General features: G+C 34.4%; 2 protein-coding genes across 3 annotated transcripts in view; one reads left to right on the top strand and one right to left on the bottom strand.

Moving 5' to 3' along the window:
• Positions 1-2,608: 2,608 nt before the first annotated feature.
• Positions 2,609-4,834, top strand: LOC129000805 (TPR-containing protein DDB_G0280363-like). The gene has a single exon (XM_054427822.1). The coding sequence runs from the start codon at positions 2,609-2,611 to the stop codon at positions 4,832-4,834; it is 2,226 nt and encodes a 741-aa protein (XP_054283797.1).
• Positions 4,835-13,375: 8,541 nt separating this feature from the next.
• The window catches only part of LOC128985371 (cellular tumor antigen p53-like), a 56,651-nt gene continuing 50,879 nt past the window's right edge, over positions 13,376-19,147 (bottom strand). For both annotated transcript variants that reach the window (XM_054404810.1, XM_054404819.1), the window contains 2 exons: positions 18,210-18,393; positions 13,376-16,408 (listed from right to left, as the gene is read on the bottom strand). In XM_054404810.1, the coding sequence (XP_054260785.1) occupies positions 16,178-16,408; positions 18,210-18,393 (415 nt within the window). In that variant the 3' untranslated portion in view covers positions 13,376-16,177. The remainder of the gene's footprint in view (positions 16,409-18,209; positions 18,394-19,147) is intronic.

Below are 19,147 nucleotides of genomic sequence, written 5' to 3'. Positions count from 1 at the left end.
TCTATTGCTTTTTCTTTTTAGTACTTTGTTACGTGTTGCAAGCTGAAATTTTAGTTTGTTAGCTGTTAAAGGAGGAATTTCGGTGTTTGTATGTTGGTGTTGTTGGCCTGAATTGTCCTTTCTGCAGCTGTAGCAAAAAAACTGTTGAGATGGTTTTGCTATTTTGATTGGGTCCTGTAATGTCTCCCCATCTACTAGGAGTTCCCACCCATTTGCTATACTGGTACTTGATTTTCTCTCATTATTTATAACCTGCCAGAGTGCCTTGGGGACTTGTTGTTGAGAGAGAATTGAGAGAATAGTAAAAGATCAATTAGTTACATTTCTTCAAGCAAACAACATTTTGAGCGTTTGTCAGTATGGGGTTTGCTTGCACAAAAACATTTCAGATGCACTTTTTGCCATTAATAGGGACTTAAATTTGGCAATTTCAGATAATGAACACCCAATATTAATATTTTTAGATCTTTAAAAGGCATTTGATTCAGTTGATCAATCTAAGCTTTTTTCCAAATTAGAAGCAGTTGGCGTAAGGGGTAACACACTTCGGTGGTTTAAAAGTTATCTGTCTCAAAGATCTCAACTTGTATCAATACTTAACACCAACAGTAATATTGAATACTAAGCTGTTGTACCCGTGCTTTGCAACGGGAAGAGGACGCAAAATGCAAAAAGTTAATAGTACTGCACCCTGTTGGAAAACCTTATAACTTTTTAATGCTATTTAATATCACCGTCCAGAAGGAAACGGACAAGTTGAACGCTTCAACGGAACACTTTGGAGAACAATAACTCAAGAAGACTACGAATTTACCAATTATGCAGTCTGAGCGTGTTCTCAGTGATGCTTTACATGCTATTAGATCTTAACTGTGTACCAATGCAACTCCCCACGAACGCTTTTTTGTGCACTCTAGGAGATCAAGCAATGGATTTTTTTTCCCACATGGCTACGTTTTCCTGGACCAGTTCTACTAAAACGCCATAATCAGTTGTAATATTACATGTCATTCATTCATCATTAACATTAATTTCTCTATTATTGTATATATTTTCTTTCATAATGTCTGTTAATGCCCCTGATAATGTATTATCAGGTATTTAATATGTTTCTCCTTGTTAATGTGTTATTTTATCCAACTTTGTTAAATGTCATATAATATCCCATCACCCCACAGAAACATCATCCTATTTCATGTTACAATATAATATTTATGCAAATTCTCTCCATACCTATTAAGTACTCATCAAAAACCAACAATAATCATTTATTTAGAATAATATATAATTGTAAGAAAATTGCAATATAATAATAACATCTTAAATATAGTATTATTTTTCAAAATTATCCAAAGAAAATCAAAATTACTGTGGCAAGTGTCATTCATGTAAATTTAACCAGCTGTGCATCATTGCAACAATGGACATGGACTTCCTGAGCTTCTACCATTGCCTCTCCCCAGATCCTGCCAACTCTTCACAGTGTGAACATCATTCTATTGGAAATTGTGTTTAATTTAAACTAAAATTCATAATCCCAAAGTAAAACCTAAAATTTAAATTTCTCATCATCCAAAAGTATTGGACAAGTGCATTGAAGAGTACCAATTTATAAGAAGACAGACACTCCAAATTTGGTAACCATCATCCATCTTATTTAACTAAGGACAAATTTAATCTTCATTGGACATTTAATCAGCATAGCCTACTAGGCCCAATTAACCTAACTCATCAAGATATATACATATTTCAAATTGAACTTTTATTCAAAATTTAATCTTCAAATTCTATTTTATTTCAATAAATTCAGTGAAACCATTTGGAATCTTTCTTTGGACATTAACATTATTAGCCTATATTAATAGCATCATGAACCTAGCTTAACTTATTTCAGAACAATAACTAAATTAAATTATTTGCATTTTAAAGAGGCCTAATATATCATTCGAACCGGCACGACCACCCCTCCCTGGATTAAGAGCTCATAGCCTATTTAAATATTAATTAGTACTTTAGAAGAAACCAGCCCAATATAAGCCTAGAGAATCTTTTCATCCACTTTGGAACCCCACCATTTTGAAAATTTACCATTGTTAACTTACCCTGTAGCTAATTCAACCAATAACTTATATTTGTATTTCATTAATAAATTATATATTGTAACTTACCAAATCTATTTATTCTTAAAATAATTCATAATTATAAGATTAAGACAAAGACTTACCTTATTAGACAGAAACAAAACACAAATTAGGAATTATCTTTATTAAGAAAGAAATGACTTGGAGTTCAATGTGGGCTAACTTAATGGCCGAAGGAATTTTGTGGGCCTAAGTTAATGAATAGCCTATAGAAAGCTTTATGGTGTGTAGCAAATTTGGCGCCCAACGTGTCGGCTTTCGAATGATATATTACGGTAGTCATAAAATATTGCAATTTTCGATTTAAGCTAAGTTAACCTTAAGTTGTACTAGATCGTAAGAACCCATAGCCTATTGTACTGTACGTCCCGTAATTAACATTCCCTAACCCCAATAACAACACAAAGCCGTTATACAAAACATTAATTAATCACGCACAATTTGCATAATTAGTACAATAATTAATCATGGCCGAGAAAGGATATAATTTAAGACCCAACCGGAAAAATTCTAACCTAAATCCGAATTACGAATACAACACTCAAACTGACAGCGAGAGCGAGATTGAAGAAGAACGTCGCCATCTTGATGACATCACATGCACGGACACAGAACAAAAAACACATCCACAACTGACATCAGAACACACAGAGGAAGAAAACAACGAGTCCATGGACCAATCAGACAATAGTATTCCCATTCCTACAAGTCTGTTTGCAAATGTTGCCACTGAACCTGAACTGTCTAGTAAACAAAGTCTGAATGTTTCCAAAATGCCAGGTGATAGCCAAGGTCACATTAGCGGATCAATAACTCAGACACCCGCACCCGAACACAGCCGATCGTTACCGAATATAGCCGACGACGACGAACGTCACCTAGACCTACCAACACGGCAACGACTTGACAATCCTACTGTCGGTGAAACAGCGACAACAAATACTACTGTCACGTCAGCACCAATTGCACCATCAGATATTAATACTTTAATTGCCCTCATGATTAAACTAGACACTAAATTGAGCAATAAAATTGATGAATCAAATGCTAAAATTGAAGAATCAAATACCGATATTAAAGCAGAAATTAATAGCAAAATTAACAGTAAACTTAATGAATTAAAAGTTGAACTCACTCAAAGCTTCAATGATAAAATTGATGCTAATAGCCTAGAAATTCAAGCTTGCCGAAATGCACTAGAAACTCATATTTTAGAAAATCGTGAAAGTCAAAATAAATTCCAGATCGAAATCAACTCAATTAAGATCACTCAGACAACACAAGCTGAAGAAATGATTAAACTCAACCAGAAACTCACACAAAAAATTGATGAATCACAAGATCAAATGCGTCAATTCGTGATAGATAATCTTACACAACAACAATCAATATCTGATAATAAAAATCAACAGAGACAAAATGACATCCTATCTGCTGTCAAAACACAATTGGTAATGCATGAACAGAATTTTGACCAAAAAATTGAAGAACTTTCTCAACGAACCAGGCAAGAATCCGAACAGAATTCTAAAGCTAATTTGGCCATCATACAAAACGAAATTCTCCCAAAACTCACCATCCAAAACAAAACTTTAGAATCTCAGCAAGCTGAAATCCAAAATTTAAATCAAAATCTAACTAAATGTGAACAAGAAGTGGAAACCCTCAAACAGAACAAAACATTTGAAAACTTCCAAGGCCCAATCAAAATTATATGCAATGGAAATGAAGAGAAAGACCGACAAATACCAAAATTCAACGGCCGAAGTGGCAACCCAAAAGAATATCTTAATAAATTGAAAAGATATTACGACAGAGGACTTGAGCGAAACAGCAATTATGACCCGATTGAATATCTCAAAGATCTGCTAGAAACTTCATTCGAAGGTCCCGCCTCAAGATGGCTACAACTCGTTAAGACCGACTTAAGTTCCTGGGAACAATTTTCCAACGAATTCGAAGCTAAATACTGGTCAAGAGAAGTACAACGCAGCTTAAGAGCCAAAATTGAATCAGAAAAATATCGGTCAAATGGTACCCTCAGCCGCAGTGAATACCTTACAGAACGTGTAATTTCACTCCAATCTATGAGCCCTTGCCTGACCGAAGAAGAAATTGTGACACTGATGGCAGAGAGATTTGACTCCATCATACAAGACTGCATCAATGTACAAAACATCACCACCGTACGTGCATTAGAAAGACTTCTACAACGTGAAGACCTCAAAGACGGACCAAAGAAGACACGCACCAACAACCAGAATCACAACAGCTCATCCAATAACCGACCGACAACTCCAAATCAACAACCACACACCTATCATCAAAACGGCCGTTACGAGAATCAGAGAGCGTACCAACCCAAGATACCTTCATATCACAACAATTCGTACAACAACAATCACCAACACAGAAATTATCCAAACCATCAAAATTACCGTCCTAACCAAAATCATCCTACTTACAACCGAAACCATGAAAATAAACCATATCAACGAGACAGATATCCTCCACATAACGGTGACTACAACCAACGGAGAAACCACCCAACCCAAGAACAAGCTCAGCTCTGCGCAGTAATGAGACAAAATAACTACGTGCCAAGTGCTCCTCCAAATAACCAATCATCACACAGTTACGAGCCACCAACTCATCCTGCACCAAATATACAGGAAAACGGTTCGGCGCTGTAAGCGACAACCGAGAGGGTCAATTATCATTAGTTAACTCTAAAATTACAGCGCCTATTTATGAAAGTCTCGGTAATGAAATAAATCATCTTCAATCCCAAAGTATAATGTGCGATAAGAACTTCTTATTAGAAAATGATTCAGAAAATAATCAATCTCTAAATTTCACTCAAATAAGTTGCCCAGAAATTAGCATAAAACTTAATAATATTAGAGTAAACGCATTAGTCGACACTGGTTCATCAATAACTTGTATATCAGAATCCTGGTTCAGTGAAAACAAATCCAAAATTTCACCATTTGAAGAATTTCCAGTTAATAACACAGTAATCAAAACTGCTACAAATGAGCGATCTAAAAGAGTCTCTCGAATTATTTACGTTCCCACTACAATTGCAGAACACACCTTGCCATTGGAATATCTTATTGTACCAAATCTAATAAAACCTATAATACTAGGAGTAGATGTTTTGTCTAATCTTAAAATGGATCTGAATTTCAACACAAATGAAATAGATATGCAGATAAATAATCACAATGTTACTTTGAAGTTTTGTATGTGCAACCAAGAGGGACAAATATGTCACTTAATAATTAATGATAGCCATAGGCCAAATAATGAATATTTTAATGATGAAACGTTTGATGTATATCACGATGATCCAATATATAATAAATTAAACAGCACAATAAATAACTTCAAAAATAGAAAAACAGATCCAATCGAAGATGAAACATTAACCCAAGAAGAAATAGATAATTCCCTAGCAACAAATACGTACATAACCGCAGAAGAACGTGAAACATTAAGCAGTTTATTAAATAAATATCAGCATATCTTTTCTGATCAGCCAGGAGTATGCAACAAGTATACACATGAGTTACGTGTAGAAAACCCTAAGATTTTTAAAACTACTTCGTACCCTGTCCCGCAGCAATATCAAGACCAAGTTCAAAAGGAAATTGATCGGATGGAAGCATTAAATGTGATAGAGAGAAGCAAAAGTACCTTTATTAATCCAATAATACCTGTTATCAAAAAGACTGGCGAGATTAGATTGTGCCTCGATGCACGCAGGGCAAATGAAATAATAACTCCCGATTTTGAATGCAATCGAAGCGTAAACGAAATTTTGGGCAAGTGTAAAAGCGCTAAATTTATAAGTAGCATTGACTTAACAGCTTCATACTGGCAGATTCCCTTAACCGAAGAATCCCGGCAGTACACAGCATTTCAATTTAGAGGTCGAGTTTATCAGTACACCGTGACACCTTTTGGTATTTCTACGTCACAAGCTGCATTAGTCCGTGCATTGGATAAAGTGTTTGACTCAGAAGTTGAAGATTTCACCGCTATCTACATCGATGACATCTGTATTATTTCACCAGATTTCCCAACCCATATGAAACACCTTGAATATATTTTCCAAAAACTTGAAGAAGCTAACATGACAGTTAAATTCAGCAAATCTAAATTCTGCCAGAACTCAGTACCATTTTTAGGATATACTCTAACCAATGAAGGGCTACAAATGGATCAGAGTAAAGTGGATCCTATACTAAACTTTCCAACCCCTAAGAATCGATCACAACTAAAAGCTTTCCTCGGTAGCATCAACTATTACAACAAATTCATTGATAAATTTTCTGCTACAACACAACCTTTAATGAGATTAACCTCTAAGAAAAATAAATTCATTTGGACAGAAGAAGATGATAAAACATTTTCAAAAATCAAACAACTTTTCCTACAAACCAACACTCTAATTCATCCAGACCCCAATAAAGAATTCTACCTCCAAACAGATGCATCTGACTACGCAATTGGTGGTCACCTATATCAGTTAAGAGAAAATGGCGATAAGGCTGCAATTATGTTCATGTCACGAACACTACAACCGGCAGAACAAAGATACACCACCACTGAGAAAGAATTGCTTGCTATAATCTACTGTCTCCAAAAAGCTAGATATATCGTCCTAGGAACAAATCTAACAATAATCACCGATAACCATGCCTTAACTTTCCTTAAGAGTTGTCGCTTACTAAATAATCGATTAGCTCGCTGGATATTAATTCTCCAAGAATATAACTTCAAAATCATACATTGCAAAGGCACTGACAACATAACTGCTGATACTCTTAGTCGAATTTCTATCGATAAACCAGCAATCTCATACAACAACCCCATTGAGTTAACCATTCATTATATAGACAAAATACCAGATCAAAATCTAAAAGACGCTTTACGAGACCTTCCCTTACTCCAAAGAAGAGATCCTAAACTCCAACACATTATTAACACTTTAGAACTTCAACCAGAATCCGAAATTGGAATAAAACTATCAGCCAATTTTCGATTACATCAAGATACCCTCTACCAACGACTGAAGAATAAATGGCTCATCGCATTACCAAGTTGTATGATTGAAAAACTTGTGTGGGGATGTCACCTATTCTACTTACATTGTGGAGCCAAGAAATGTTTTCAACTACTTCAAGAAACCTTTATTTTCCGAAACATGAACAGAATAATTAGGAAACTTATTTCTACATGCGATACATGTCAAAGGTGTAAGATTAGCAACCGTCCGCTGATGGCCACAGCAAAAGGTGTGCGTTGTACTGGCAAAAATGATCAAGTTGCCGTAGACATTATTGGACCTCTACCAACCAGTATATCAAATGTAAAATATATCCTAATTGTCATAGATATTTTCACAAAATTTATAAAGCTGTACCCCATTCAACGAGCAACAACAAAGATAATTTTAAATAAACTTTTCACTTTGCATTTTCCTACATATGGATACCCAAAAAGGATACAATCAGACAATGGAACTCAGTTCAAAAGTGAAGAATGGATCAGAAGAATGGAAGAACATAATATTGAGCTAATTTTCAGCCCTGTCTATCACCCATGCTACAATCTCGCTGAAAGACCAATAAGGGAAATCAAAAGGTGTTTGCGAACCTATTGTTCTCGCCAACATACAAAATGGGCAAAATTCATTCCAGATATAAATGCTTGCTTAAACGAGCTCTATCACGAATCCACCGGATATACACCTAATGAACTTCAGTTAGGAATCAAAGACCAACGGTTTTGGGACAACTATTTAGCTGAAAACACATTCAATAGTGATACTCCCATTGAACAAAAGTTACTCCTAGCAAAACGAAGACTTGAAGAAAAACGCCTGAAACGATCGTCCAAACTAAATGAAAATCGAAAACCTCAAACCCTCAAGATTAATGATAAAGTATTAATCCGATCTCACCACCTCTCAAGAGCTATATATGGCGAGACAGCGAAATTATTCGAAATATACGAAGGACCTTTTATTATAAAGAAAATCTTAGGAAAATCCACATTCCACGTGACCAAAGAAGATGAAGATGTTTTATACGGCCCCTACCATATATCAGCCCTTAAGAAATATTTGGAACCAACCCGAGCAATAGAAGCTGTGATCGACGAGATAGATAATGATGACCCTACCCTCGAAGACGTTCTATATCAATAAATTTCATAATGTGTTTCATCCATCAACAGACTTTTGTGCATCATCATCTCTAACCAAATTGTGCCATGGACCTTAATCGCGAGTGCGTGACCCCATAAATTGTGTTTTCCATAAACTGATACCCAGGTGATAAAGTTTATAAACAATACTCACTTACTAATAAACTGTGATCTCCTTAATAACAAAGAAACAATAAAGTTATTTGGTATTGAACAGTATGGAACAACAGCCATAATATCCCTTTCTTCCCATGCCAGGCCATGAACACTCTATTCTATTTTCCCCCTTTTAATGTTATTGTCCTACACATTTGTTAATTTATATTATAATTTTATTGTATTATCACCCAATGTTCTATCATCCAGAAAATCAATCATTTAATGTTATTCATACCTATCTGTAAGTATCATTCATATTAATGATTCATGATTCCATTTCATATTTTGTCGAAATCTGTATTTCATTTCATAGCATACAGATTTCTGTGGGGATAATTTGTAATATTACATGTCATTCATTCATCATTAACATTAATTTCTCTATTATTGTATATATTTTCTTTCATAATGTCTGTTAATGCCCCTGATAATGTATTATCAGGTATTTAATATGTTTCTCCTTGTTAATGTGTTATTTTATCCAACTTTGTTAAATGTCATATAATATCCCATCACCCCACAGAAACATCATCCTATTTCATGTTACAATATAATATTTATGCAAATTCTCTCCATACCTATTAAGTACTCATCAAAAACCAACAATAATCATTTATTTAGAATAATATATAATTGTAAGAAAATTGCAATATAATAATAACATCTTAAATATAGTATTATTTTTCAAAATTATCCAAAGAAAATCAAAATTACTGTGGCAAGTGTCATTCATGTAAATTTAACCAGCTGTGCATCATTGCAACAATGGACATGGACTTCCTGAGCTTCTACCATTGCCTCTCCCCAGATCCTGCCAACTCTTCACAGTGTGAACATCATTCTATTGGAAATTGTGTTTAATTTAAACTAAAATTCATAATCCCAAAGTAAAACCTAAAATTTAAATTTCTCATCATCCAAAAGTATTGGACAAGTGCATTGAAGAGTACCAATTTATAAGAAGACAGACACTCCAAATTTGGTAACCATCATCCATCTTATTTAACTAAGGACAAATTTAATCTTCATTGGACATTTAATCAGCATAGCCTACTAGGCCCAATTAACCTAACTCATCAAGATATATACATATTTCAAATTGAACTTTTATTCAAAATTTAATCTTCAAATTCTATTTTATTTCAATAAATTCAGTGAAACCATTTGGAATCTTTCTTTGGACATTAACATTATTAGCCTATATTAATAGCATCATGAACCTAGCTTAACTTATTTCAGAACAATAACTAAATTAAATTATTTGCATTTTAAAGAGGCCTAATATATCATTCGAACCGGCACGACCACCCCTCCCTGGATTAAGAGCTCATAGCCTATTTAAATATTAATTAGTACTTTAGAAGAAACCAGCCCAATATAAGCCTAGAGAATCTTTTCATCCACTTTGGAACCCCACCATTTTGAAAATTTACCATTGTTAACTTACCCTGTAGCTAATTCAACCAATAACTTATATTTGTATTTCATTAATAAATTATATATTGTAACTTACCAAATCTATTTATTCTTAAAATAATTCATAATTATAAGATTAAGACAAAGACTTACCTTATTAGACAGAAACAAAACACAAATTAGGAATTATCTTTATTAAGAAAGAAATGACTTGGAGTTCAATGTGGGCTAACTTAATAGCCGAAGGAATTTTGTGGGCCTAAGTTAATGAATAGCCTATAGAAAGCTTTATGGTGTGTAGCACAGTCAAGCAAGTACAACGAGAAAGTTGATGAAGTAGAGATTATCGAGGCTAACCCTCAGTATGCTCGTGTTCAAAATCAAAATGGACAAGAATCAAACGTGTCTCTAAAGCATTTGGTTCCTCGAGAGGATGTCAGACTTCTCAGAGGTGAAACTGACTCTGCTATGGCCCAGACATAAAATTCTCAAGAAGCCGATGATTTGGAAACAAGTGAAAGTGTGCCAAATCTACCATCAACTGATCAAAGACCAATCAGGGAGAAAAGACTTCCAAAATACCAACAAGATTATGCACACAACTTTAACCAGGGGAGAATATGTAATCTATAAGTATAAAAGAGGATGTTTGTATATATATATATATATTTGGCAGTGATAAACTCCGACACCGCTGAACCGATTGCCACGAAACTTGGTACATACGTGTAGAATTTCATGGAATAGGTTTATACACCATCAATTTCGTGATCCGTCCAATCGGCTCCTCCCCAGTGGCTCTGGAGTTTCCCATGTTTTTTTTTTTTTTTTTTCCTAGGACGCTAGGCACGAGCCTGGGATTGTTTTTCACATTACTTCAGGCTAGACCTAGGGGTTGCGGCATTATCACTTAGATAAAATCCATTGGTGACTTGGCGGGGATCGAACCCGGGACCTCAGGGACTGAAGTCCCGCGCTCTAACCACTACGCCAGCTCGCTCCCCCGAGTTTCCCATGTTAACCTTATGAGAAATGGAATTAATGAATCTTAACAGCTGTTTCAATTAAACAAGTTGGTTCTATTCTATGATGTTCAATAGCATTAAAGTTACAAGGATTACCAACAGGGTGCAGCACTATTATTTCTTTTACATTTATGACAACAGCTAATTTGCAACCAAAAGGTGAGTGAGCATAGCGAACGAACTTCAACCTGGAGGCGAGTTAGCGTAGTGAACGAGCTAACCTGAAGGCAAGTGAGCGTAGCGAACAAGCTAACCTGAAGGCAAGTGAGCACAGCGAACGAGCTCCAACCTAAAGGTGAGTGAGGGTAGCGAACGAGCTCCAACCTAAAGGTGAGTGAGCGTAGCGAACGAACTTCAACCAGGACGTGATTGAGCCATGCAAACGAGATCATCTTGAAAATTAAGAAGTTAAACGGGGCAAAGCCCACGGGTCACAGCTAGTGATTTATATTTTCATTGATATTACACTTTGATCAGCTGTCCTGGTTACTATGCAAATTTAACTTATTTATTTGTGTTATTCTGTAATGTTGGTTTTTACTCAAACAAAGCCTACGAATTTAGAAAAGGTTTATTTAAGGTTTATTTATTATTTCAACAAACTATTGACATACGATTGTAAAACTTTGAGAAATTCTCTTTAACCCTAGATCTGGCGGTAATTTTATTCACCAGTGGCGGGTATATTTTGGCCCTTTGTAGTGGTGCCATATATTTCAGAACATTTGTCTGTGAATATAAGTACACACACACACATATATATATATATATATTCTGTTTCAGTGATAAATGTAGAATATAATGATATCAATATAATTTTTTCCCAGCAATGCGTTTATGCGTAGTAGCAAAAGGTTTGCAAATTTTCGGATTATGCAATTAGAAATTTCAAAAGCAACCCACAAGAAAACCACAAAATATTTTTGTACACATTTTATCTAAATGTAAAGGTTGTGTGAAATATGATTACCTACGTAGAAATATCAATTTTGAAGATTTTTTACTAAAACATAATTTTTATGACATTTTCAAAACCAATTTTTACAATCAACCTCATAGATTCAGAGGGAATTGTAGGGAATTTATTGTAGTTTCAGAATATGTAATAATATTAATATTACAGTACAGTAGAGTCCCGCAAACCCGGCGTAATGTGGACTGGAAGGGTGCCGAGTTTGTGAAATGACGGGTTATCAGAAACTAGGGTTAAAAATAAAAACAATAAAATTTTTAAGCCTTTTACCTACCTTCTTTATTTATATTTATATTACAAGACAGTATTAAGTCATCAGATATAGTAGAACAAATCCTTGGTACAAGTTGCGGATGATTTGCCTTGAGCTGGCTTGAGTCAATGTTGAACTCAGATTTTAAAAATCACTAATTTTCTGAGTGCCGAGTTTGCTCTACAGTATATACAATTTAATTGTCGACAAAAAAACCTGTTTTTGTCAGGTGACCAAAACTTTCCATCGCCAAAATCTATTTTGAACTCTCTAGTTTTTCAAACTATCTTTCTCGCTACATAATACTCGCTCAATAATGTTTTATACATGAAAATGAATCCTCAGAATCTCATCTTTTTAATGGTATAAAATCCATTGTGTTTTATGATTTGTGATATCTATCTATATATTAATAGGCAAGCATATTTCTTTAAAACTTTTTTTCTCAGCTCGTGTGCATCGCAGGGAAAATCTACGCATACCTTTAGAAAGATATGTTCCTGTAGAAGTGCAGAATCCCTTTTAAAAATATTAACATGAGCTTTATGGGTTGCCATGTTGGCGACGAAATAACAACAAAATATAAACAGAAAACCAAAACAAATGGAAGAAATTACAATCACATGTTTTATTTACAGCGTGGGGTGAAAATAGAGAAGCCTGTACCTTTACATTCCATCCCCATTTTAAAGTTGTCACCAGTTTTTTAAATTAAATTCGTCGTAGTTGATGTGAGCCACCAACAGATTGCGCTGATCTAAATGACTAATTTCGGTTGAATACACAATGTGTTTTACCAAGTCAAACTTATTATGAGCTATATCAACTGTTATGACCCATCAACTTTGTCATCAACAAAAAATAAGGTAGAAAGTAGAATTTAAGACACACATTCGGTCACTGCCTTACACAACTGTCTTTAAAAAAAATTGCGACAGCTGGTCCATATAGATGGGATGTCTACTTAAGTATCCAATAGTCAATACAAGAACATTACATGTTTTTGGTCGAGTTTTCGACCACTGGACGACCACTAGTATGTAATCAAACCCCAGTGAATAGTAGCCTATAGTAGATGGACACACGGTAATTTGATGTCACAATATTAAATAGTCTATTATTTATTCAGGTAAAAGCAAAACATTAATGAGAATATTGTATTATTTATTTCAAAAGTACAAAACATGGCAGTTATACATATTGGTTTGAGTCATGGAATAAAAAACAACTTAAGATTAAGATCACTATAATAACCTGAATTTGCAGACTAAAAGTCTTAAAACAAAATTTTTTTTAATTTATGAAATTTAGGATTGAACTAACTAGCTACTGTATTTTATACATAAACTAGAGGTATAAAAATACCTAGTGTAGTTAGTTCTAGTGTTGCATTTCTGGAAGAGGAATTTGTTAACAAAAAACTACATTGCAGGCCAATATTTAGGAAATTAAATCTGAAGGCTAATATCTAATAATACTATAAGTAGGTATTGGTTCCTTTGAAGTTTATTTGGGATGGCCTTGGATACAAGGGAAAAAACAACAATAATCACATAGTTGATACTTATCAGTTTGTTATTAAAGAATATGTGAATGCAAGTGTTAGTGTACGAACAAGAATAATACTGTACAATGAACATTCAGTTATTGGTTGTTATGTAAGATTTTAGCTTTTATTATCTACAACTGAAGCTAAATAAGGAGGTATTAAATTTTGCTTTGTTGCTTCAAGAAACGTCTAGTATTACAAATCCAGGCAGCATATACAAAATACAACAAAACACTTCTGTTAATCTAATTTTGTCATCCAGGCAGGAGAAAATTTTTAGGCTGGACTAAAATAATCTACTTATTGGCTAGGCCTATACTAATTGAGCATAGAATTATTGTTAGTTTCAATTGTGCAAAATTAATAATCTGAAATTGGGAAAGACAAGATGCTTGGAATATTTCTTTAGAATCGCCAATTACAAATAACAGGAATAAAATGTTACTCATAGTATTGACAAGCATTTTAAAAACACGTGATCATTATTGAACTACAAAAGGCAGATCATTATTGAACTACAAAAGGCAATATTTTATCCAGCTACATCAATCTCTCCTAAATGACATAAGTTAAGGCTAACTCCTAGCCTACTCATGAAATTCTTCAAATATTGAAAGATCATTGAATAATTCATGCTCACTCAGCTATCAACCTTGAAGTTGTAGAATATTTTGCTAAGTGCTGGTAGTTTAGCTGACCATAGAAAAGAAAACTATTGAAGTAACAATGTAATTTATGTGAATTAGCTGTATATGTTACTGTAGTACTGTTACTTATTATATAGATGCTCTGTAGACCAATAAGTACCAAACAAATTAACACTTAATAATAATCAAGACATATAACAAATATTTTGCTCTCCAATACAAGAACCAAAAACATATACACAGAAAGACTTAAACTACATTATACAAATTAAATTAACAATCATAACAATTTGTATTTATTATTAAGTTGCACAAATAGAAAGACAAAGAAACTAACTTAATAGTTTTAGGTTATAGATGCAACAATACTATTGCAAAACAAAACACAATATAAACAAAATGTATAAATTAATAATTATTTATAGCTGAATTCAACTGTATTTTTTTATCATGACACTATTTTTATTCGGGTCTTTTCTCGAGAGGACTAGACCTAACACAGTTTATGTTTATAAATATTAAATAAATAGGGATTTTCACAAATGTATATAAATATGTCGAGTGAAAGATCTTGTCTTTTCACAATTACATGGCCTGAAGGAAAATGACTTGTTCCAAAGATTGTCAAATGTTGTAAGATAAAAGTACAGTGGTAGCACCTTTGTGTAAATAAAGATAGCCTATCTACAGAACACATTTGAGCGACAAATAAAAAAAAAAAAAAAACTACTATACATAATATGCTACTACATTTAACACAAATGTTGGTATGAAACACTAACAATAACTGGTTCATAATATTAAGTAGGTAGCCTATAAGGAATTAGTGATGTGTCAAAACCAAAACTGAATCTCAAATCCCAAAACAACTAATCTCTTCAAAGTTTTGGTTTTATTTTAAGATTAGATCGACGAGTTATGAAATTCAAAAGGAGTTTATTATAGGTTTAAAATATAGATGTGTCAATACAATTTTTTTTAGATTCTAGATACTGATATCGATAGGCCTTCTTGATACCGATTCAATCAATCCTAACCAGTTATTCCAAATTAAAAACTTTTGCGCATGAAATAAATACTATATCAAGGGTGAAAAAGACAATATTCAAAGGTGTGTGATAAGGTTTTTAAGTTTTAAGATTCAAAATTTCTGGTTTTGACCATTAGCTTACTGCAAGGAATATTAGAATAACAACACTTTGAAATTACTATATAAATAAATGCATAAATAATAATACTAATAATATAGTAAAAGAATAATAGTTTAAGACCGGCTAAATTACTAGTTAACAATGGCAGTAACAAACAGTCTTGTTTACCTATCAAGTTTCATCCGTGTCCACAGATTTTTAAAAGCTTATTACAGGACACTAAACATAGTAATTCAACCTAGCTAGAGATCAGAAAACTGAATGAACAAATAATAAACGTCAACAGTTTACATGAAATAATTCCTTAATGTTGGCTGCATAGCTAATCTCAACTGTGTTAAATCATGTGCTATCACAAGTTGCCTAACTTAGTAAATATTTTGTTCAAAAAGGCTCTAAAGTAGATTAATGTTTTTTAGTTGAGCAAATAAATATGTTTGCTGAGGAAAAAGCAAATGCAAATCCTATCATGTAGAAATAAAGTTTTAAACATGACAGATTCCATGTTTACTTACATAGAAAAAAGGGAGTATGAATATTGAATAACTCTGAACAACTTATTAAGTTATTGCATATGCTTAGTCATTTAGGTAGGAAGCCCACTTATTCAATTTCCACATCCTGAAGTTTTCAAGTAATCCAAAACTTTACATATAACATGGCTTTACCATTGAATTGATGGCACTCAACACCTTGTTTTCCATTTCTGAGAATTGTTTATCAATTTTATTTTCCAACTCTGTGATTTTGTTTTCCATTTCTGAGAATTTTTTATCAATTTTATTTTCCAACTCTGTGATTTTGTTTTCCAATCTTTGATTGATCTTTTCCATATCAGATCTCTTAATACCATCCTCGTTATTTTCTTGGAGAATGCCCTACAACATAAATTACATAGGAACTAGTGAGATTGTAATGTGTATACTAAGAGATAAGTAAGATAAGAAATTTGTATTGTATTGTATGTCCTTTAGTCCCGGACTGGATCCTAAACTGGATAGTGAAAAGTGTAAACAGAAAAGAACAAGAAATTCATTGAAGTAACCCTGGAACAGCAATTTTCAACAATAGTTTTTTTTTTACATTACCTGTCATAAGTTCCAAACTCTCCAAAGTTTTAAACTCCTAACCTCTAATTGGTTATACATTGCTTGTCATCAGTTTCAATTGTAACATTGAAGTGCTGCATGTTTCGGCCTGCCATTTTCAAACACTCAGTCCAGGAAATACATTAAGTCCGCTTGAATAGCTTCGACGATGGTTTAAATACACAACACATAAATTTAACCCACAACATACAGCCTAGATAAATATGTTAGGCCTTTTACGGATACACAACGTTCATGGTAGCCTATACGAGCAGAAACAGACACAAACTATAAGTATTTATTTAAATGTTGTGTGTTAAATGTATATGTTGTGTATTTTGACCATCAATGAAGCTTTCCTCAGGGTAAGTTGTCTGTCAACTACATGGGAGGCCTCTTGTAGGCTGGCGACTCCGAGGTAGGCCTACGCTAGCCAACCCTTAGATCCCTCCTATTCTTGGTTCTGGGTTTTATCTCTATGACCAGCATTCTTTTTTTTGCTGGATCTTCTTTCTTCTTCTTGCTAATAAAGAACTTTTCTTCCCTATTCCCTTCCATTCCGTTCTATTTCAGCCGAACGTCAGTGGTGTTAACTCAAGCGATCTGCGCTGAAGAGGTGAAATGCCATTGGGCTCCTTAGGTGTAGTTCGCACAGGGGCTCCAGGATACCAGGCAGCCTCCTGGAGTAACTAGCCTTTCTCGGGTGTGCGGGACTCTGCATGGGCTCAGCCTTCAGCCTCACTTAAGGCGTGTTTTCCTAGCTGCGGGGTATACACAGCAGCAGGTTGCGGTGATGATCCTGCGGAGTCCGCAGAGCACACAATACAATGTGATACGTCAGAGTGTTTTCCTAGGAATCATACGCCGCACCTTGCCAGCAGGGTTTAGACTGTGGGCCGTGCTGACTCATTCTATGCAACGTGATAGTGAGGAGACTACGAGAGAAACATTAAGTACTTAATCCGCGCAAATCATTCTGGATTGCTACAGACTCGGTGCTAGAACAGCCCTGAACGATCAAAAGTAGCTAGGTGATGAACCAGACGCTAACATTTGGCAAAGCTCCCGGAACTGGTCATGGACAAGGGAAACTTGCCTAGTTGCCTAGTGGGGTATGCACAATAAGCTTCGGTTGATGTGATGGGATCCTGAGTCCGCTCCTCATCAATACAATCAATCATGCTCTTAAAGTTGGTTTAATGTATTTCATGAACTACAGGAATAGAATAATATAAAGTGTTTGAAAATGGCCGAAACAGTTAGAACTTCAATGTTACAATTGAAACTGATGACAAGCAATGTAAAACCAATTAGAACATGAAAGAAGAAATTTTGTTTTGTTATAAGTAAGATGCATAATAACTTGTAATTATTTTTATACAAAATATCATTAGGCCTACTTTAAATAATTCTCGTAACCAGTTGGGCCCATCATTTTAGGTCTGCCGGATATGTTGGCTTAGCTTTCATATCAATAGGAAGAAATATTTTCTTTTCTTCAGAAATCCATTACTTAGTAATTCCGTTAAAATATTAATATAGATTTGATTATTCAAGACACGTAGTCCTAAATGTTTACAGTTAAACTTACGTTTTTGTCAGCAATCTCAAACTTTACCCTCTTATCTGGTTTCTCTTGGGAAATTCTGCGTTTGCCTCTACGTTCATTCCCTTGCTTTTCCATCTCCTCTTTTTCTTTCTCTTCTTTCTCCTTGTCCCTTTTAGGACAGCTGCATATCTTCACTGGTAGAATTAATCTCCCCAAGACCTCACAACTGTAATAAATAAATAACTAATATGTACCAGGAACTGAAGTACTCTTAACATAATGAAAAAATATACAACAAAGCCACTAGGACATAAAATAACCTTTACAGTAATCTTTAAAGCCTGTAAAATATTAATAAGATTGGGAGAAGAGAATACAAAGAAGCCCATAGTATTAGCAAATTCGGAATGTCGATGGAGGCCAGGTCAAGTCCCGTCGCACACACGCACCCACACACCAAAATTAATCACTCTTAGCTTTAGACAAAAATTATTGTAGCTTATAAAAATTAGTTTTTGTTTCTCCGCTAAGCTCAAGTTTGCTTTATTGCCAAGGATGGATTTACTTACGTGCTGCATCTAGAAACTATTCAATTATAACAGCTAGTCTACTCTGCCTAATACAATAGCAATAATACTAGGGATGGACGGGATTGAATTTTTAGTTCGGGACGGGACGGGACGAGATTTTTATTTCCTTCCCGATTTTCGGGACGGGATTTTTTTCTGTGCATAAAAAGAAAGTCTTGAGTATTGCAGTTACCAAAAAAGGCATACAAAATCAATCTTTACCGTATCTTTACCGTTTGTGGCACTGATCTATAAAAACCAAAAAATGGGTAACAATTTACAGGTACCTGTAGAAACTTGTGACTCGCAGTCGGTATGACTCACAGTCATGGCGCGATCGTCGGTATGACTCACGGTCACGGCGCGATCGTCGGTATGACTCCGCGGTCACGTCGTGATCGTCGGTATTAC

The sequence above is a fragment of the Macrosteles quadrilineatus genome, unplaced genomic scaffold (genome assembly GCF_028750875.1).
Source record: "Macrosteles quadrilineatus isolate MER2022 unplaced genomic scaffold, UCM_ALF_1.0 Scaffold_1__1_contigs__length_201487025, whole genome shotgun sequence".
Taxonomy (NCBI): Eukaryota; Metazoa; Arthropoda; class Insecta; order Hemiptera; family Cicadellidae; genus Macrosteles; species Macrosteles quadrilineatus.
Note: the sequence above shows the minus strand (reverse complement) of the source record. Positions and strands in the feature narration are given on the sequence as shown.